The sequence below is a fragment of the Onychostoma macrolepis genome, chromosome 01 (genome assembly GCF_012432095.1).
Source record: "Onychostoma macrolepis isolate SWU-2019 chromosome 01, ASM1243209v1, whole genome shotgun sequence".
Taxonomy (NCBI): Eukaryota; Metazoa; Chordata; class Actinopteri; order Cypriniformes; family Cyprinidae; genus Onychostoma; species Onychostoma macrolepis.
Window position 1 is genome coordinate 11,533,031 of NC_081155.1, and position 22,644 is coordinate 11,555,674.

At 36.4% G+C, this 22,644-nt stretch overlaps 2 protein-coding genes across 3 annotated transcripts; both read left to right on the forward strand.

Moving 5' to 3' along the window:
• The first annotated feature begins 58 nt into the window (after window positions 1-58).
• Window positions 59-3,454, forward strand: nthl1 (nth-like DNA glycosylase 1). 2 transcript variants are annotated; one of them, XM_058776760.1, is made up of 6 exons: window positions 59-599; window positions 727-992; window positions 1,063-1,233; window positions 1,319-1,478; window positions 2,720-2,825; window positions 2,920-3,454. In XM_058776760.1, the coding sequence occupies exons 1-6, from the start codon at window positions 305-307 to the stop codon at window positions 3,332-3,334; spliced, it is 1,413 nt and encodes a 470-aa protein (XP_058632743.1). In that variant the 5' UTR covers window positions 59-304; the 3' UTR covers window positions 3,335-3,454. The 2 variants fall into 2 exon arrangements, with proteins under 2 accessions (XP_058632743.1, XP_058632754.1); XM_058776771.1 differs by having other exon boundaries at window positions 61-581; window positions 2,920-3,453.
• Window positions 3,455-5,978: 2,524 nt separating this feature from the next.
• On the forward strand, window positions 5,979-22,644 carry LOC131550186 (Na(+)/H(+) exchange regulatory cofactor NHE-RF2). Its single transcript, XM_058792582.1, has 7 exons — window positions 5,979-6,966; window positions 8,228-8,458; window positions 11,226-11,438; window positions 15,071-15,265; window positions 18,955-19,108; window positions 19,396-19,640; window positions 20,711-22,644. The coding sequence occupies exons 1-7, from the start codon at window positions 6,733-6,735 to the stop codon at window positions 20,924-20,926; spliced, it is 1,488 nt and encodes a 495-aa protein (XP_058648565.1). The 5' UTR covers window positions 5,979-6,732; the 3' UTR covers window positions 20,927-22,644.

A 22,644-nucleotide genomic window follows, 5' to 3' on the forward strand; every position in this document is an offset into this window, starting at 1 on the left:
ACCCTGCGTCCCAATGTGTACACTATCCACCCTATCTGCCCTAAATAGTATTGAACATTACTAATGTCACATAGAATTTAGGATGGATAGTATGCACATTGGGACGCAGGCTCCGTAAATATCCGCTCGGATCCGTTCACTGCGATTCAAACAATTCATTGAAAAGATCCGGCTCAAAAGAATGATTAATTCAGGAGTCGGACATCGGTATCAACAGCATGGATAGGGATGTTGTGTCTAGGAGGTTTGTTTTTAGCAAAAACTGATGTTATATTTGTGACATTAAGTCAGGTAATGTCATCTAATGTTGGCGCCAGTCCGGAATTTATGTGTTTATATATTCAATCGTTTGACTGTAAGAATGAACTCTCCATATTTCACCGAATCAGTAGCTATGTTAGACACTTGTGCAACTGAAACTATGGTGAAAAGTGATGTAAATAAAGGAGGAATTCGCAGATTGAGATCCAGAATAGCTCAAGGGCTCAGATCAGAAGATGGTCCTCCAAAAGTGAAAGCAGAAGTTCATGAACAGAGTATTTCAGTCGCTCCACTGCAGAAACATGCAGAAACTCCTGCAGGTGAGGCGAACTACACAGGTGAAATTACATTTATTTAAAAATATTTTATGTAATTGCATATCATTTCTAATCATTTTCTATAATTATATATTTTTATATAATACATGTTTTTAAAATATTATTATTACTATTTTATTTTGTACAGAGACTTTGTCAAGTTGCAATAACACAACCATAAAAGTGAAAGAAGAAGCAGATCAAGCCCCTTTGACGTCACCTAGAAAACCAAGGCGGGGCCGTGTGAAGGTGGAGTATGAGGAGGAGGAAGGGGCGGAGCTGAAGAGGGAGCGCTGGGAGCCGCGTGATTGGAGAACACAGTTGTCATTCATCAGGGAGATGAGGAGCAAACGGGACGCTCCCGTGGACCAAATGGGAGCTGAGAAATGCTACGACTCCGAGGCCCCACCTGAGGTGGCGAGAACCAATCGCAGATCACCTGAGGTGACCGACAGCCAATCAGAATTCTCGGTTCTTTTCTCAGGTGCGTCATTACCAGGTGCTGATCTCCTTAATGCTGTCCAGTCAAACGAAAGATCACGTGACGGGCGGCGCTATGCAGAGATTACGTGAGCATGGACTCAGCGTGGACGCCATACTCAAGATGGACGATGAGACTCTGGGTAAACTCATCTACCCCGTGGGCTTCTGGAGGGTAAATGACGTATGAGTTCAAATACATGTACATATAATCAGAGCAACAGATTTCAACAATCAAAAACTCACAAACTTGTTCTCAGACAAAGGTGAAGTACATCAAACAGACCACGGCTCTGATCCAGCAGGAGTTTGGCGGAGACATTCCTGACACGGTGGAGGGTCTGATGCGTCTGCCGGGCGTCGGCCCTAAGATGGCCCACCTGGCCATGGACATCGCCTGGAACCGGGTGTCAGGCATCGGTAAGGTGGAAGTTAAATTGCTGTCTGTTCTGATCTCGATCATATTGCTATATTTTTCTACCCAGTCAGACATACAGATTTGGTGAAAAGTCAAAGAACATTTTTGCAACCAACATTCTAGATTAGAACACCATAGCAACATCCTACATTCCTAAAAATGTCTAATCTTACTATAAACCCCCCAAAGATATATCTCCGTTCTCTTTCAGACAAGGCATTGTCAAGTCAAAATTTCAAGTTTATCTTGATCTTTTCTCATTTTTGAGATTTAGATGTTGTAGAGTGGAACAGTAAAGAAGATTTTTAGCTGAAACTGTGGTCCTTGTGATTCATTAAATGCAAGTCAGCGGCTAGCAGTTTTTTTTAAAAGAGCATATCAAGAAGCACAAAATGAATACTCCTGGCGATATATTGAGGTCTTATGAAGTGAAACCATCCATCTGTGCAATCCAGAGCCTCAGGCAAACAGTGAATTGCGATTGTTTTCTACGATCCGGTTCTTTCGGACAGTTCGTTTCTGGTTCAAATAACTGATTCAAGAGTTTGTTTATATAATCACACAATGATGTAATGTATACACAATTATATTATTATTAAAGCACCCAATAATTATGTGAAACCTGGATGTTTTACATGTCTAAAACATATAAAGTGAATAAACTAGTCTTTGATATACTCACCTTTTTATATAAGCTATGAGAAAGCAAAAAAAATTCATTTTGCCCCTTCATTCGTTCCACAGTGAGTTTTGTTTGAGTAACTTGTAGATCTGTGATGCTCGAGCCTCGAACAGTTTCAGATGATTCATTCAAATTTGCTGAACTGGTTCATTCAGTTCACTAAAAAGAACCAGTTCAAAAGAATGATTTGTTCATCATTACTCTGAACCATTTCACCTGGACTCTGGATTTACAGGTAATAATGTTGCAAACAATGTTCAGGTTCTTGCACAGACCAATCATTTCACTTCATAAGACCTCATATTATTATCAAGAGGCACGGGTATTCATTTTGCGTTGCTTGATATGCTTTTTACCCCCAAAAAACTTGCAGCCTCTGACTTGCATTTTATGAATCACCAAGGACCACAGTTTCAGCAAAAAATCCTTTTCACTGTAATGCTCAAGAAAAAAGTCACTTAAATCTTGGATGGTCTGAGGGGTGAGTAAATTAACGGCAAATTTTCATTTTTGGATGAACTATCACTTCAAGTGTTATTGTGAATGTGTGTGTGTGTGTAGGTGTGGACACCCACGTTCACCGAATCTCAAACAGACTCGGATGGACCAAGAAGGAGACCAAGACACCAGAGGAGACACGGAGAGCTCTGGAGGAGTGGTTGCCACGGTAACCTCTATTTTCGGTCCTGTTGTTGCTAACATTCATCTCTACAACAATTTGACTGAAGCACCGTTTTAATCTGTCTTCCCTCTTCTCGCAGAGATCTGTGGAGTGAGATCAACTGGTTGCTGGTTGGCTTCGGGCAGCAGGTGTGTTTACCTGTTTCTCCACTGTGCTCCGTGTGTCTCAATCAGCACACCTGTCCCTCCGCCCACCGATCGTCTCCCAACAAGAAGCTCAAATCCAGCCCAGCGAAACCGGCCGGTAACAGTCCTGCTGACAAACTAGCATCTCCAACAAAACAGGTCAAAGAAGAGCCAGCGGATGCATCCCTGTCTCAGAGGAAGAGCACAGCCAAACAGGAAGTGTTACGAAACCAGCTACAAGAACAGCCGACATCAGAAGACAACGCTTCATCTGTCCTCAAAAAGAGAAGCAGGAGGAAAGGGAGAGCAGGAGCACAACAGGACAGACCTCCTTCTTCACGCCAGACACAGAGGACAGCAGAGACTTAGATTCTGTTTCAACAAAGTACTGTGTAAATGCAAAACAAACATCACATTGATTCGTTCTGTAGGTTTTCTATCAAATAAATTGTAACTAAAATGGAAAATATAAAACTGTTATTGTTTTGTATTAGTTTTACATTAAATGACATTGTACAGAACAGTATTCAACTCCCATCTCTACAATATATAATGTACAAATATTATTTTATGGAAGGAACCCATATATAAAAATTTCCAGTGTACACTGTTGTATATATATATATATATATATATATATATATATATATATATATATATATACAGGTGCTGGTCATATAATTAGAATATCATCAAAAGTTGATTTATTTCACTAATTCCATTCAAAAAGTGAAACTTGTATATTCATTCATTACACACAGACTGATATATTTCAAATGTTTATTTCTTTTCATTTTTCTGATTATAACTGACAACTAAGGAAAATCCCAAATTCAGTATCTCAGAAAATTAGAATATTGTGAACAGGTTCAATATTGAAGACACCTGGTGCCACACTCTAATCAACTAATTAACTCAAAACACCTGCAAAGGCCTTTAAATGGTCTCTCAGTCTAGTTCTGTGGGCTACACAATCATGGGGAAGACTGCTGACTTGACAGTTGTCCAAAAACGACCATTGACACGTTGCACAAGGAGGGCTAGACACAAAAGGTCATTGCAAAAGAGGCTGGCTGTTCACAGAGCTCTGTGTCCAAGCACATTAATAGAGAGGCGAAGGGAAGGAAAAGATGTGGTAGAAAAAAGTGTACAAGCAATAGGGATAACCGCACCCTGGAGAGGATTGTGAAACAAAACTGCAGCTGGAGTCAGTGCTTGAAGAACCACTACGCACAGACGTATGCAAGACATGGGTTTCAGCTGTCGCATTCCTTGTGTCAAGCCACTCTTGAACAACAGACCGCGTCAGAAGCGTCTCGCCTGGGCTAAAGACAAAAAGGACTGGACTGCTGCTGAGTGGTCCAAAGTTATGTTCTCTGATGAAAGTAAATTTAGCATTTCCTTTGGAAATCTGGGTCCCAGAGTCTGGAGGAAGAGTGGAGAGGCACACAATCCACGTTGCTTGAGGTCCAGTGTAAAGTTTCCACAGTCAGTGATGATTTGGGCTGCCATGTCATCTGCTGGTGTTGGTCCACTGTGTTTTCTGAGGTCCAAGGTCAATGCAGCCGTATACCAGGAAGTTTTAGAGCACTTCATGCTTCCTACTGCTGACAAGCTTTATGGAGATGCAGATTTCATTTTCCAACAGGACTTGGCACCTGCACACAGTGCCAAAGCAACCAGTATCTGGTTTAAGGACCATGGTATCCCTGTTCTTAATTGGCCAGCAAACTCGCCTGACCTTAACCCCATAGAAAATCTATGGGGTATTGTGAAGAGGAAGATGCGATATGCCAGACCCAACAATGCAGAAGAGCTGAAGGCCACTATCAGAGCAACCTGGGCTCTCATAACACCTGAGCAGTGCCACAGACTGATCGACTCCATGCCACGCCGCATTGCTGCAGTAATTCAGGCAAAAGGAGCCCCAACTAAGTATTGAGTGCTGTACATGCTCATACTTTTCATGTTCATACTTTTCAGTTGGCCAAGATTTCTAAAAATCCTTTCTTTGTATTGGTCTTAAGTAATATTCAGATTTTCTGAGATACAGAATTTGGGATTTTCCTTAGTTGTCAGTTATAATCATCAAAATTAAAAGAAATAAACATTTGAAATATATCAGTCTGTGTGTAATGAATGAATATAATATACAAGTTTCACTTTTTGAATGGAGTTAATCAATCAACTTTTTGATGATATTCTAATTATATGACCAGCACCTGTATATATATATATTAGTACACTAGTATTAAATTAGAAGTGCGTATTAGTGTAGTAACTTAATATTTATTGGATATATGTTTTTTTTTTTTTTTTTTTTTGGGGGTATATGTTATTTACATTTATTTAATTAATTTTTATGAAATTATGCTTACCAAGGCTAAAATACTTTTTTTTAATGTAATATATTTTAAAATGTAATTTATTCCTGTGATCAAATCTGAATTTTCAGCATCATTCCTCCAGTCTTCAGTGTCACATGATCCTTTAGAAATCATTCTACTATACTGATTTGCAGTTCAAGAAACATTTCTGATTTTGATCAGCAGTTTTTGCTGCTTAATATTTTTGGGGATTCATATTTTTTTCTAGGCAGTGTTCTCATGCTGGTTCAGCTTTGATTTAATTCAGTCCTAAACTGTTTTTGTCAACACTAGAGGGCAGAACGGCCAAAAAAAAAAACAAGTAATTACTTCACCTATAAAATCCATGTTTACTTGCGCGCAGACTTTATAAATATGAGAAAAGCACCCGATCACAGAGTCTCTGGTCAGGTTACAGTACATTTAGCATTATGCATTAATTGTATTCATTGTATTTTTACTGTTTTCCAGCTGAATGGTTTAATCATTGTGTTTTAGTGTCTTGCAGAGTTGAACGTGTGGGCGATCTGGCCTGTTTTAAATGCAGTGGGTGATATATATATATATATATATATATATATATATATATATATATATATATAGTCGATCATCACTGCTCCAGGTCAGTTTGTGTTATTGAATCAGTGCGGGTTAGGTGAGCTGATCCCAGATCTGTCCATAAAACACACGTGAAGAGGAAGAGTTCCGCGTGGATATCTGACTTATCCAACGTCTGATCTCTCCAATCCTCTCTCTCTCTCTCTCACGCGCACACACTTTACAGTAACTCGGCTCATTGGTCTCATCCTCTTCCACCTGTTCTCGCGCTCGCACACTGATGCGTTCCGTGCTCAGATACCCAACTTTATTACTGATTGATTAGAATATTATAGATTATAAGAGGAATAATCAGTGAGAAGGCTTGTGGGATGCGTGACTGACGGAAGCTGGGCTGGAGGAAAGGCTGCTAAACTTATTGGACTGTTAATGGGATGAAGAGGGTCATTTGGTGGAAGACACACTCGAGTAAAGATCTATTTTAACAGAAATCGAAGTAAACATTTTTGTAACATGCGGGACTTTTTAAAACAAACGGATCGGACACTGTTTTACGTACGTAGGCGCTCAGGTTTGCGTTCGAATTAAAGCGTTTATTTGGATATTATTTAGCTTGTTTATATATTAATAGGCCTATATCACATTTTTAAATATTGAATTGGTAAAAAAAATATATATATTTCGTACCGTTTGGATGTTACATTACGTTTATTCTAATGACTAAGAAACAACGCCTGCATACTCAGCATGCGGAATAATGCATCCTCAGAAACTTTAATAAAGCTCGTGATATAATAGACCAGCCTGTGTTTATGCTGTGATTGAACGCGACTGCAGTTGGATATGGCGAACACTCTGGAGAGGGAGATTCTGGAGCGGGAGCTCCGTCCACGGCTCTGTTATTTGACTAAAGGAGATTGCGGCTACGGATTTCATCTGCACGGGGAACGCAACCGAGGAGCGCAGTTCATCCGCAAGATCGAGCCGGGCTCCCCCGCGGACCTGTCCGGTCTCAGGTCCGGCGACCGGCTGGTGGAGGTGAACGGAGAGAACGTGGAGGGAGAGACGCATCAGCAGGTAATGAGAGAGGAGAACCTGTTGGACCACTTCACCTGGGACACAGACAGGGATGTGTCTCACAACCTAGTGAGCTGCCTACCTAGACAGCATTTTTGGGAATCATACTGATTCCTTTGAACGTTCCAAACGCGCACGAAAATTCCAAAAACGCGCAGAGCTGTCTAACTAGGGATCTCACTATGTTTTGAGACGCAGCCAGTGTGTTATATTCCACACTGAGGTGACAGCGTTAATGTATATTTGTTTAAGATTGTATCATTGTGTGTTGATGTTAAGAAAACACTGCAGTCTCGCCTCTGCGAAACCTCCGAAACTTTCCCCTCCACCCTTACTAACACTTACAGTGGAAACCACAGTTTACCATAGTTACTATTGTAAAACTAATAAATGGACATGGGGCCTCTTAAAACGGTGCAATAAGTTTACTTTTTACTGTAGTGTCAAAACATTTTAATATAAAAATAGCCTACTGTATTACAAAAGTACTGTAAATATATAAAATACTGAATAGCATGCTGAATGACATATTCATACTATGGCATTTATATGGTAAGGGACATGGTGATGGTATAAAAGTGAGGAAAAATATGTATTTCAATGCCTTTGGCTTTCCCAGAGAAACTCAAAACTTTTGTGTTTTCTTGCCAAACTTTGTGTACAATAAACAAATTTCCGCAATAAACTTTTCATTCACGTGCACAGCTTTTGCATTCCCATGAAAAACTTTTCATTCACGTCTAAAAATTTTGCGTTCCCCTGTTAAACGTTTCGTTCACATCCAAAAATGTGTTCCCATGATCAAATTTTCGCTACGTCCCAAAATTTTGCGTTCCCCTGATAAACTTTACGTTCATGTGCAAAACTTTTGCATTCCCCTGATAAACTTTGTTTGTGTGCAAAACTTTTCCATTCCTCTTATAAACTATTCATTCATGCGCAAAACTGTTGTGTTCCACTGATAAACGTTTTGATCATTTGCAAAAGTTTTGAGTTCCCCTGATAAACTTTGATTTCACATGCAAAACCTTTATGTTCAGAATTTGCATTTGTTCACAAAACTTTTGCATTCTCCCAATAAACTTTGTGTTTGTGCGCAAATGGTTTGCGTTCCCCAATAAACTTTGCATTCACGCAGAAAAAAGTTTTCATTCTGATGAACTTTACTTTTGTTTGCAAAATTTATATTGTACCATGTTCCAAAATCACATGGTAATTTGTGGTATGTTTGAGTGAGTGCTATGTTCTGTGTGTCTCTCAGGTCGTGCAGAGGATCCTGGAGGTGGAGCACCGCACCAGGCTGCTGGTGGTGGACCGGGTCACCGAAGAGTTCCTGAAGTTTCACGCTATGCCGTGTACGGAGGATAGGGCGATTGAGATGGGCTCTCTGTCCTCTCGCTCCTCAGCGGCGTCCTCTCCCCGCGCCTCCCCGCGAGACTCCGCCACTCCTCCCTACAGCAGACAGAGCTCTGAGGGCATTTTCATTAATAAGGTGAGAAGATCTCTCATGTGAGTGCTTGCACCTGTGTAAGTGAAACATCCCATCACCATCACACTGTGCTGTTACTTTCTGGATAGGTGGAAACATGACACAACATGGAATAAAGTGGCCATACTGTCTCTTTCTCTGTATAAGAACTTCCCTCATATTGGAGACTTCATGAGAGGAAGTCTAGGAGGAAATCCAGTCCAGAGAGGAGCAGTGTGTTATATTTAGATCATACTGTATGAAGAACAGGGTTGGGAATCAAGAATTCAAAACAGTTACATTAAAAAAAAACAGATCCAAGTTTTAATGACATTCATTGTGTTAATGATTGTTAAATGACTGCATTCTTCTGCTAAAATGATATAATGCAAAATAATACAAAGATAATAAATAAACAACACCTCTTTTTAGCCTATTTTAATCTCTGACTGCATGTGACACCAAACATACAGTGCATTATAAGAAATTGCAATTTATTATTTTCTAAAAGTTACCAAAATTGTATTTTTAATCAAATTGTGGTCAATTATTTAATGCTTTTTTACAAGCACTAAGAATCATTAATGGATTCAGAATTGAAAGCAGAATTTTTGTGTTAATATATCATTTAAAGGGACAGTTCACCCAAAAATGAAAACAATGTTGTTCCAAACCTATATGTTTTTTTTTTCTTTTTCTGTTGAACACAAAAGAAGATATTTTAAGGAATGTTGCCGTTTCTGGTAGCCATTGATTTCCATCGTATTTTTATACCATATGGAAGTCAATGGCTACCAGCAACTGTTTTGTTACCAACATTTTTCTTCACAGAAAAAAAAGAAACTCATACAGGTTTTGAACAACAGAGAATTTTCATTTTAGGTAACTAAGACCGCTTATTAAAGCTAAGTATTCAGACTGGTGAATGATATTAAATTAATAACTAAATTAATTAAATTCAGTGTGCTCTGTTTTGTTCAAGTTAGGTTTATTCATGATAAAAAAGTATTCTGGATCTGCTTAATAAGCTCTACGTAAGAAGAAGTCTACATAATAGAAATGTGTCACTTGATAGTAGCTAGTCAAATTAGGCGTGTGAACATGGACAGGTTATGTGACTTTTTTGGAAACCAAAACCATGCAAAGCAGGGTTATTAAATTAAACATTAACAAAATACCAAAAAAATGAATACATCAACAATACTAAAATGACACCAATGCAAAGAACATTATATGAATCGAGTTAAACATGGCTTCACGCGCAACAAGAATAAGCTGACCACAGTGTGTTTCATGCAGGATATTATTAGCATGTAAGACAAACACTCAAGCTATAAAAATGATCACTAATAATTGTGTGGATTTTTGAGTTTATGCAAGTGATTGGATACATCTCAAAATATTGAATTTTAGGACAATCATATTTTTGATTTACACTTCTGTGAAATCAACCATAGCCACAGTATGTGTGTGGTAAAACTTGAGGGATAGATTTAATCCACACACACACCTGCCGTGCATCAGGAGCTTCTGAGGTGCTTGCTTGGAGCTGTCTAAGCTCTTTACAGACCTGGATGTGTCCAGGTCAGGTGAAGTGTGTTGACACCTGCCCAGGTAGCAGACGGCTGCCGGATCAGCACACAGCAAGAGTCCTGTAAACAACATAATCCAGAGATGGTCAACTTGCAGTCATGTTATTGTTTGTTTTATTAGTAACCGACAACCATCTAACAGTATTGGAGAGCAACGAAAAGTAACTAAAAGTGTTTGTTTCCAGTTTTCTCATTTCTTTTATAAAAGCTGAAGTGTAAGGCTGGAAAACACTACATGACTTTCACCCTCAGTTACTGTCTGGATGAGTCAACACATAGTCGCTTAAAGTCAGAGTCAGTCAGAGTCGACAGAATTCACGTTTTTTTAGCTTCCAACTTTGATTCTATTCAGTCAAAGGATATTAAACACGTTTGATATTTTGAGCTGATTTTAAAACATTTCGTTTTTATTTTGTCATGTGTCACCTAGCAACGAGGCGCTTGTTTCTGTGCACATTTGTTTCATTTTGATCAACTTAAAACTGTATAGCTCCGCCCCCTAATTCACAAACATGTTATGCAACAAGCACCTCCCCCTGCATGGTTTGACACACCCCTTACTGGTGATTGGCTACAAGTGTGTTTTGGCATTCGGTCCGATTCACTTTCAACAGTGTTTCTCAGAAATCACTCACTGCACCTTTAAGCCTTTTTCTGCTTTAATAAATCAGACTCTTAATTCTGATTGGATGAGCTGCATTCGCAACCATGAACAACCTATAGTTTTGCTAATGAACTAAACTTCTTGGTGGAAGTATTATTGTACGAATGTATCTATTTTCTTCATAATGCTTCTGTCTTCATTATATATAAGCAAGAAGCCACTTGAGGTCTCATAATACAGTGATTTTACCACAGTTTCAAAAACATTGCTTGTAGTAAAATCACTGTAACAGACAACCTCTTGTGGTTTCTTGCTTTAATTTGATTTTATAGTTTTATTTAGATCTTTTTGATTATTGCACCGGTGTAGAGAGCGATAACGTCTACAGAAGCCGAACAGAAGGCTAGTTTGACTGTGGTTTTACTCATTTAAATTATGAGTAGGTTGTTTCTTGTCAAACAACAGTTTCAAAGCAGCTTCCCCAAATGCAACACAAACAATACTGACATTCACACGCTGGACCACTGAAAGTACAGAGACGCCGACCACAGCCGTTCAGGTTCAGCTGAATGTCTACTTCACTGTCTTCTGGTAGAGTCCCAGCAGCGCTGGAGGAGTGATGAACGGCTCGCCGCTCTACAGAGCTCATGCCCGTCTGGCGTCACCCGTGTTTCTGCCGCTGCCGTCACCCGGTGAACACAAGACTGAGCCGGAGGCCGAACCCTTCACCAAACTCACTGAGGAGTCCAGCGTCACAGCCGAGCCTGAACCCGTGTGTGAGCTCAGCGGATCACAGACCAGCACACAGGTGAGGTTAGGCAGCAGAGGCTTCATGATGAGATTATTATGATGTGCAGATCTGTCTCTTTTTGGTTCCCCAGAGAACCTTTCAGTGAACAGTTACTAAAAGAACCATTTTGAAGAACATTTTAAAAATCTAAAGAACCTTTTTTGACTATAAAGAAAGTTTTCTGCATTTGAAAGGTTCCATGCATGCTCAAGGTTCTTCATAGAACCATTGATGCCAATAAAGAACCTTTATTTTTAGGAGTGTAGGACTAGTATTGGTACACTGTAAAAAGTGATAAGTTGACTTAACTTAAAAAAATTGAGGAAACCCATTGCCTTAAAATGATTAAGTACATAATAATTTAATAAAAAGTTAAGTGAACTTGACAATTCAATTAACTTATTTTTTTAAATTATCATTTACTTTAAAGGCAACGGGTTTCCTCAATTTTTTTAAGTTAAGTCAACTTATCACTTTTTACAGTGTAGGTATTTGTATTTAAGTGCAGTTAGTTTGAATAGACACTGATACGTACAGTACAGTATAAATGTATAGACATTTTAAAAAATGCTTTCACATATCTATAAGTTTAGAGATAGTATAAGTATGTTGTTATTGTGAAGAGGTCAGCCAATCATAACACAGGTCTGCCTTAAAGGTACAGTACTTCAGTATACTCTATCGTTCAAAAATCAGTTTTCGAAACAGCAAGTCTGCATTTATTTAGTCAAAATTACAGTAATATTGTGAAATATTATTACAATTTAAAATAACTGTTTTCTGTTTGAATGTATTTTAAAATGTAATTTATTCCTGCGATGTAAAGCTGAATTTTCAGCATCATTCCTCCAGTCTTCAGAGTCACATGATCCTTCAGAAATCATTCTAATATGCTGATTTGATGTTCAAGAAACATTGAATTTTATTATCAATGTTGAAAACAGCTGTGCTGTTTCATATTTTTGTGGACACCATATTTTTTTCTTTGATGACTTGAAAGTTCAAAAGAACAGCATTTATTAGAAATGGAAGTCTTTAATAACATTATAAATGTCTTTACTGTCAATTTAATGCATCCTTGCATTATTTCAATTTTATTTGATCAATTTAATGCATTCTTTCTGAATAAAAGTATCTCTTTCTTATTTTCTTATTATTATTATTCATTTAAAAAAATATATATAAATATAAAATCTTACTGACGCCAAACTTTTGAGTGGTAGTGTATATAGTATATATGGAAGCCTTAAAGGTACAGTAGCAAAATAAGCTTGTTTATTAGAATTAATTATGGGTGTTTTTTGTGCAAGAAACCTTAACTTACATTAAATACAGTAAAATATGTGCTTCGTTAACATGAAAAGGAGGTTAAAAAAAGGCTCTTAAAGCACTTTTTGCAGTGCAGGCGGACCAAAGGAAACATCAATTGTTAAAAAAAATAAATAACTAGATCTGACCCCTTTAAGTGAAACTACATTTGCATCTCTCTCTGTCTCTCTTCTTTCATTTGTTGTCCTCACCTTCTCTCTTCCTCTCTCTGTGACCTTAATTCTCATTTACCTGCTTTGTGTTCCCACTCTCTAGTCCTGGGTGTCTGATTTCTGGGTATTTTCCCAGAATTCAGTGAGAGTGTTGTTTGTGTGTGTGTGCAGGATTAGATTAAGCGGCGTCTCAGCCTCTGGAGCTGAAGCACATGTGTATGTAAGGCGAGGTTCTTCAGTCACTCTACCCCATGGGACACAAACAGACACCACCCTTGTATTGTCTTAGAACAGGAAGTGACATGGTGTCTCACAGAATGTCCCTTATTCCTGCTGGGCGTGTTTCACTTCTTGAAGGAAATGAGCCAATGGTCACGCACACATGCTGGCAGGTCCTCGTGCACAGCCTAGGGTTGTGCGTATATCGTATCATACGGCGTATGATAACAGCCAGGATGGTTTGTTCCTTTGTCTTTGGCCAGAAACATTGCGCAAACGCAGACGTGAATGCCTGATAAAGGTACTGCGAGAATGCAGTCTTGTTGTGCGTGTATTTTCGTTGGCGACAACAAACATACGTACTCAAGTGGGCGATAGTTTACTTCAAATGTCTGTGTCATTAAATCAGATCTGTTATTATTAAGGCACTAATTGACCTGAACGAGAAAACTGACAGTAGAAGAAGAAAACTGACTGTTTATATTGATGTCCTCTATGGCGCCCCTTGTGGCAACACTGAGAATGCAACACCTCAACATCGTTAAAAAAATTTATTATATTAATGAAATGCAATTTTTGCATTCTAATATTTTTTTACTTTGAGTATCATAAAGTTGTTGACCGTTATACCAAAAAATATTTATAATTAAATCAAAAACTAATTTTTGCTAGTGACTTCTTGTGTACACTACTGGAGGCAAATAAATTGTCAAAACTAATCATAAGAAATAACTGCAGCTGTGTATTTTATTGAGATGCATGAGCTTACATGATTGAATACAAAGTTTGTCATTTAATAGAAGGCAGTTTTACCATTAAAAATGTATGATTAGAGATACAAAAAGGTGGAACATTTCTGAAACTTTCTAGAAATTTTGGAAGCTTACCAGTATTTCTTTGGAAAATGTTGGGAATTTTCGGAAACTTTTGGAAAGTTTCCTCCCCTTTGCAACCATATTTCTGATTAAATAAGAAAAACGTTTTTCGAGTGACTTGCCGTGTATGGTACTGAAGGCAAATTAATTTTTTTAATTAACTGTAAAACATAAGTGCAACTGTGTATTTTAGTGAGATAAATGACTCTAAATGATTGCATAAAATGTGCAATGTAATGGAAGACAGTTTCATCGTTAAAATTTCGGGGAAATTGTGAGTACTTTGTACTTGTAAAAATGAATAAAAATAACTGCAACTATTTGATAGTCGGAGTGTTTATAATTGCATTAACTTAGTACTTGAATGGCTGTAGCACTGGTAATGCTTGTAATGTGAAATATGTTGTTTGTCACTATTCGTTTCTTAATGAATACTAGTGCATTTGGACCTTTGGCTAAATTGCATAAAGCCTGACCTATAATACATCTTATTCTGGCCAAGAACTGTCCAATAAGATAGGAAGTAAATCATCTGACCAACATGTAAAACGATCAATTGCAGTTTTTATGCAAGCAAAAAATGCATACATTAAAAATATTAATGGTGCAGCTGTCATATAGAAAACACCAGAAAAATTGAGAAAAATGTGTCTGTAAAGACTGTTTGATGAGAATTTCTGTCCATCTTGAAATAATATAAATACAGATTATTTCACACATTTTTGAGTAAATATACAGAATATAGGCTATACACAGTATGTTGAACAAATAACTTTCACTGTATTCCTCTGATTTATCTCACTCTGGAAATTAAACCAAAAATGGTTTGGTAACCAAACAGCTGATTATTATGGAAAAATACCATGGAAGTCAATGGCTACCATCAACTGTTCAATCACCAACATTCTTCGAAATATCTTCTTTTGTGTTCAATAGTAGAAAGAAACTCCCTTTTGGGTGAGCTATCTCTTTAGATCGGCTCATTATCTACTGTTGGAACTAAAACAGTCAGTTTTCCTGGTTTGTTGTCCTAAAAACTTCTTTTGGAGTTCATTGCTGTTCTTTTTCTTTCCAGGAGGAGATGGCGTTGGAGGAGGATGTGGTAACGAAGGACCTGCGGCCGCGCTTGTGTCACATCACCATAGGCGAGGAGGGCTACGGCTTCAACCTGCACTGCAAGAAGTCGCGCGCGGGTCAGTTCATCCGCTCGGTGGACCCCGACTCTCCGGCGGAGCGCGCCGGCCTGAGGCCCAGAGACCGGCTCATCGAGGTGATGGCACGGGATTACAGCAACCTCCATTCGCCCAGATTAGCAGCACTGGATCAGATTAGATTCAGCTTTTGGAGAGACGTAGATTACACTAATGAAGAGAAGCGCTGTTTGCTTCGCAGCTTCGTGAGGGGAGGATCCTGTTTTAGAGCAGAGAGCTTGTGTGTGTGTGTGTGCCGTGATCGTCACAGATTGCAAATCCGTCCTAATGGATTTAATTTGCGGCTGTTTTCTGTAATTATCACAGACAGATTGGTAATTATGACTGACAAACAGTGTTTAATTCACTCAGCAGTGTTTGTCTCTGATTGCATTTGAATATCATTAGCAAAACACTTATTTATAGTCAATTATTAACTATGTGAATTATAGTTTGAATAGTTTAAAGCACCATCTCAAAAGGCAACTTTCAAACAAAATTTTTACATTTTCGAAGAAAATCACATCACAAATGTTGTGTGATGGTTGAGCTCCAAAAGTTATGTAACAGCTATAATAATATAGTATATTATCAATTCATTAAAATGATTATGTGCTTTCCCGTAGCTCCAACAGTACATTATGGCGCTGGCCAAAAAAATCTGTCATCCTAATTTCTTAGAACTACATTCAAAATCTAATTTAATTTTAAAAAGTCATCTAATTTCAATGTTTAGATCTGCAGTACAAAGTGACATTAGGAGGAAAACAGCATCTCACAAAATGCAAGATGTATTTTAGACGTGGCACTTTATGAATAAGATTCCTCAGAAGTGTAGTGACGTGGTTGCGACGCACTTTATTAGAAAGTCATTGACAAACCTTTTATTATTTGGCATATAAACACCTTCCTCCTGTTTGAACGTCTGGAAGCCTCAGACTTTCACATGCATTACATCAGTTTCTGTGTTTGACCGGCTACAGGATCCTGCACACCCCAAACTCTATTATCAGACAGAGACAGCTGGAGAAACAGAGGAAAAATGTCAGATGAAAGTTTGTTATGTAAGGCTTCTTCAAAGAGAGGAAGAGGAAGAGGAAGCTCCACAGAAAGTGGAATCACACTCCACCTGCTGGACAAATACTGACCAACAATTATTATGTGTTGCACCTGAAAGTGCTGAGAGAAATTATATGAATATAAATATAATTTAATATTATAATAGATTATATTAAATTATAAAATGTAGTATATTATAATATAATAAATGAATATAATCAACACTGTAATAAATAGTGTAGTATAAAAATATTATAATATATTACTATGTAAAATAATATAATAAATAGATAAATATAATTAATAATGTAATAAATAAATAATATAGTTAAGTATGAGAAGTGAACATGTTGTGTACATGATACTGTTCTATTGAGTTCTATTGATTCAACCTCTCTTCCATCTCTCTTTGTTTAGTAAAGTATTGAGACAAATGATATACATATTTTAATTACATTATTATAATATATAATATATTTTATTTAATTAGAATAATATTATATGTTAGTATGTAATATAAAATAATATTGTATTTCTTACATTATAATATAATAAATAAATGTAGTTAATAATAAAATAAATAATGTAGTTCACTATAATATATTATATTATGGTTTTATTTCATATTAAAATATATTATATGATTTTTATTTAATTAGAATTACATTTTATATTTTTATGTATATACAGTGTATGTATAAATATATGTATTAAGTAATAATATAATAATAAATAATATTGTATCACTGTAATATAAAATAATATTGTATTTATTATATAATAAATAAACATAATTAATCATATAAAATAAAAATATTTAAATAAAAAGTATTTAAGTATATTATTATTATATATTACGTAATAGTAAAATTTATTATGTAATATAATAAATGAATAAAATTAATATTATCATAAATAAGATCATAAAAATAATAATATTATTACATTATGTGATATAAAAATAGTATATTTGTATGATATAATAAATAATAACGAATAAAAATATAGTTCAGTATGTTGTGATGTTCTTTCTAGAGATGTATAGGTTCAGTCTCTCTCGTTTTTAATTTAGGTGTAGCTTGAGTTGGATGCATTGGGGTTCAATTAAGGCCTGAATCGTAATCTTGCAATCTACAGTCATGGCCAAAAATATCGGCACCCTTGGTAAATATGATCAAAGAAGGTTGTGGAAATTAATCTGCATTGTTAATCCTTTTGATCTTTTATTTAAAAAATTCAAAAAAATCTAACCTTTCATTGGATAATAAGAATTTAAAATGGGGGGAAATGTCATTATGAAATAAATGTTTTTCTCAAATACACATTGGACACAATTATTGGCACCCCTAGAAATTCTTATGAGTAAAATATCTCTGAAGTATATTCCCATTCATATTCACAATTTTGAGCACTCCAGGGTGATTATGAACATGAAATTATCCAGCCATGGCTTCCTGTTTCACAGAAATATAAATAGGAGGGAAAACAAAGCCCAAATTCCCTTAATCATCCATCACAATGAGAAAAACCAAAGAATATATTTCTGACGTGCAGCAAAAGATAATTGAGCTTCACAAATTAGTGAAGTGGCTTTACGAAAAGAGCTAGAGCAGTAAAAATTCCCATTTCCACCATCAGGGCAATAATTAAGAATTTCCAATCAACATAAAATGTTACAAAACTGCCTGGAAGAGGACGTGTGTCTATATCGTCCTAATGCACGGTGAGAAGGAGAGTTTGAGTGGCTAAAGACTCTCCAAGGACCACAGCTGAAGAATTGCAGAAAATAGTTGTGTCTTGGGGTCAGAAAACCTTAAAAAAAATGGTCAAACAGCACCTACATCACCACATGTTGTTTGGGAGGGTTTCAAGAAAAATTCTCCTCGCTCATCCAAAAACAAACTCCAGCATATTCAGTTATCAGACACGACTGGAACTTCAAATGGGACTGGCTTCTATGGTCAGATGAAACTAAAAAAGTTAGCTTTTTAGCAGCAAACACTCAAGATGGGTTTGGTGAACACAGGGATAAAAAGTACCCCATGTGTACAATGAAATATACTGCTGTATTTTTGATGTTGTGGGCCTATATTTCTGCTGGAGGTCCTGGACATCTTGTTTAGACACATGGCATCATGGATTCTATCAAATACCAACAGATTAAAAATCAGTGACTGACTCTGTTAGAAATCTTATAATGGGCCATGTTTGGATCTTCCAACCGTACAATAATCCAAACACGAACCTCAAAAACAACACAAAAATGGGTCACTGAGCACAAAACCAAGCTTCTGCTGGCCGTCCCAGTCCTCTGACCTGAACCCTGTAGAAAATGAGTGGTGAACTGAAGAGAAGAAGCACCAACATGGAGCTGGGATTATAGGAGAACATTTAAAGCTGTTAAACTGGCAAATGGAGGTTTCAAAAAGTATTGAATAAAAGGGTTCCGTTAATTGTGTCCAATGTGTATTAGAGAAAAACATTTATTTCATAATGATATTTCCCCCATTTAAAATTCTTATTATCCAATGAAAGGTTTGATTTTTGTGAATGTTTTAAATAAAAGATCAAAAGGATTAACAATGCAGATTTTTCACATTTACCAAGGGTGCCAATATTTTTGGCCATGACTGTATATAGTATAGAAAGTGTGCAATAGTTAGTATTCAGTCAAAGTCAGCTCTCTCTCCTCTGTCTGTCATGTCTGCAGGTGAACGACACGAGCATCGAGGGTCTGCGTCACGCGGAGGTGGTGGCGCTGATCAAAGCGAGCGGCACAGACACACGTCTGCTGGTGGTGGATCCCGAGACAGATGAGCTCTTCAACCGACTGGGCATCGTGCCCACATCTATTCATCTTAAAGGTACAGTGCGTGTTTTCGGATGGACAGTAAATTAATAGGATTCTCCTATATGTGTCCGGGGAGTTCTGGGAAAGTCCACAGTAGGAAACCAAATGGGAAAGATGATATTTAAATGCTTTGTATTTACTTAACCTCACCTGACTGCTACTGTGTTCACTAGTTCATGCAAAGCACAGCTGATGCTTTATGCAAACATTAGTAACATTCAGTGCACTTAGAAACAAGCTCTAATTCATAACTAGGCGACGTGTCAGTAATTATCTTACCAATTAATTTCTGTCAAACAGAGGACTGTGTGGACGGGCCAGTCATAGAGAGTCCTGGAACAACATATCCAACCGCAGACAGCCCTGTGTCTTCTTCACCGGTCCCAGACGCCCCCAAGATCTCTCCACCAATCATCAACGTCACACTGACTGACCCACAAATCTGCAACGGCTCCCCAAGACACGAGAGTCACAGAAGCTCCTCCTCTCGATCCACTTTATCAGAGACGAGTGCTGAAATCAGCAGCTTTGACACCAGCAACAAGGTGTGTGCCAGGAAAATCACTGAGTAAAATCACAGTGGCTTAGTTATTTAAAAGAAAAATAATAATTATATATATATATATAGTTGTTGTTGTTATTAATAATAAGCTTGTATTTATATATTATTAATTTAATAATAATTATTGTTATTATTTAAATAATTATAAAACATGTTGTTGTCTGTAACAACAGTATTTTAACCATTTCAAATATTGTATATTAATCTAAATTATTATTATTATTATTACACTTGGTGTTGATATCAATAATAATAATTTATTGATATGATATATTATTCATTTAATAATAATTATTATTATTTTGTTGTTAGTAACAAATATATTGATATATATATTGATATATATGATATATTATAATAATCAAAATATATAATACTAATATTAGTAATAATAGTTTAATATGGTCTTATTTTTATTTAATTATAATAATTATTTATATTCGTTGTTAGTTATATTAATATCTAATAATATGATATTATCAATGATTGGAAAATAACATTAATAATATATTAATTGTATTATGGTATTTACTGATAGTATCATTATTGTTGTTGGTAACAGTAATACTCAAATTTTAATATAATAAAATAATAATAATAATTAATGTTATTTTTAATATGGAATATTATTAATTAATGTAATAATAAATTATTATCAGCATTGTTGGTTAACAATAATTTTTGTTGTTATTAATATTAATGTTTTTAATATGGTTTTAAAATGATCTATGGTTGGTAAAAATTATCATTAGCGTTGTTGGAAACAATGATAATAATTTGATCATTTGATATATTATTAATTAATTATTTCATCATTATTATTATTATTATTATTAATGAGCTTCTTGTAGTTCAAACAGTACTATATGGCACTAACAACAGCAAGGTCATGGGTTCAATTCCCAGGAACGCATGAACTTCATTTAAAAAAAAAAAAAAAAAAAAAACCTATACCTTGAATGCATTGATCATTCATTTGATAGCTTACTCTGCATGATATATTTAGATTGAAACAATAATGCATGCAATTAAACCTTGTGTTGTTTTTCACAGCTCACAGATTCTGACCATCACTCCAGCGATGACGCCCCTAAACCAAACCGAGATGTGCAATCTGAGGAGCGGCCGCTCGATCCGTTCTGGGAGAGCGGTCTGCATCTGAGTCTGACCGCGGCGGAGGCCAAGCAGAAAGCCCGGGCCAAACGGCCCAACAAGAGAGCGCCCCCTATGGACTGGAGCAAGAAACAGGAAATCTTCAGCAACTTCTGAGCAGCCTCACATCGGAAAGCTCACCTCAGTCCTAGAGAGACACCACCAACACACACAGACCAGACCAAAGACATGCAGCTTAGACCAGATTAGATCAACCTCCGGAAACCAGTGAAAGAGTGAGAGAAAAGCTTCGAGTTTGGATTCAGGCTGATCTGAAAGTATGATTTGGACAGAAATGCATGATGGACATCATATTATGGGTTCAACTGAGCTTAATTTGGCATTTTGTTGCTAGTAAGTGTTTCACTTGTTTTACCCAATAATGCACAAGTTCCCTTCTTGAAGCCACTTCACTGCCATCGCATTTCTACTCTTTCTCAAACGCAACAGCGGCTTCCACAAACCAGAAAATAAGGAAAGAGAGTAAAGAGAGCAAGAAGACGTCATTGCAAGGCAGAAACAGTAAGAAGGAAAGACATACTGAAGAGAAAGTGTAATAGTTAAAGTGAAGAAATGATGGCAACTGAACATTGAGCTGAGAAGCCAAAGGTTGCAGGTTCAAACCCCTGAAGAAAGAAATGCACAGTAAGTTGTGTTGGTTGACAATGAACGATCAGAAGAAAAGGAAGAGAAGGTTCAGTCAGAGGTCTTTGCACAGTGAACACCTGTGGCCAGGTGGAGATCTGAGTAGTGTAGCCTACTCCTAAATCCTCACAACATTCACTCTTAGCAGAAATAGCACTGCACAGATTTTCGTCCAATCAAACACTCTCTAGAATTAGCATATCGGCTAATGGCTGTTTTTTTTTAAAGGGACGATCTCCTCAATATGTCCCAAGCTAAAAGAATATTTATGTATTTATTTTCTTGCCGTGTTCCCATAAATGCTGGTTTAACATTTCAAAATGATATTGAATATTGAGTATTTATAAACATTATAGTTCAACAGGCTGTGATTATCATCTTATTCCTGATCAATATTACCCAGTCTGTTCGAGCAGTGAACCTCAACTGTTTCTGACCTCAGTCTCCGTGTGGATTTCAAAAATCAAAAGTCAAACAATGTCTTTAAAAATACACTAACACATGTACAGAAATCTAGCTATTAATAATTAATAACATAATTGTGTATTCTGAAAACGTAAAGTAATGCAACAATGTAACCGATTACAGAAAAAGCTGAAATATATTTACATCTGAGGCATGTTGTTTTAAGTCAGTTTTGTTTTGTTAATGTATACGAGTCATTCTACAGAAATGTACACTTTAAAATGTATTTCTTTTTCTAACATTTAAACTTAGATCATATTATTAGATTACCTTTTGACTTGATGAACACACATAAATGACAGCTTAATGATTTTTCATTAGGGGGTCAAACTCAAAAATCTGCTGAAGCTGCTTGCCTTAAAATTTTAAGTTGGCTCAACTTTTTTTTTTTTTTTTTACAGTGTAATCAGAGTTACAGAAAAATAATGATAATGCAACAAATAAAGAGATTATGTTTTATTTATTTTAATCAGGTTTGTTAAAAGTGTGATTGAATGATGTGAGTTCATGTATTTGCTATAACAATGAAAATATTTGTTATAAACAAGTAATGATGCAATCCTTTAAATCTTAACTCTTGAGTGTAGCAGAATTCAATGGATGTAAAATGATTATCATGCCACACGTGACACATTTTATGTAATGAGACAGAAAAACAACACAATGAATCACAAGTTACAAGACCAAAGTTCCTTATTCTTCAACTTTAATTAAGTAAATGAGAC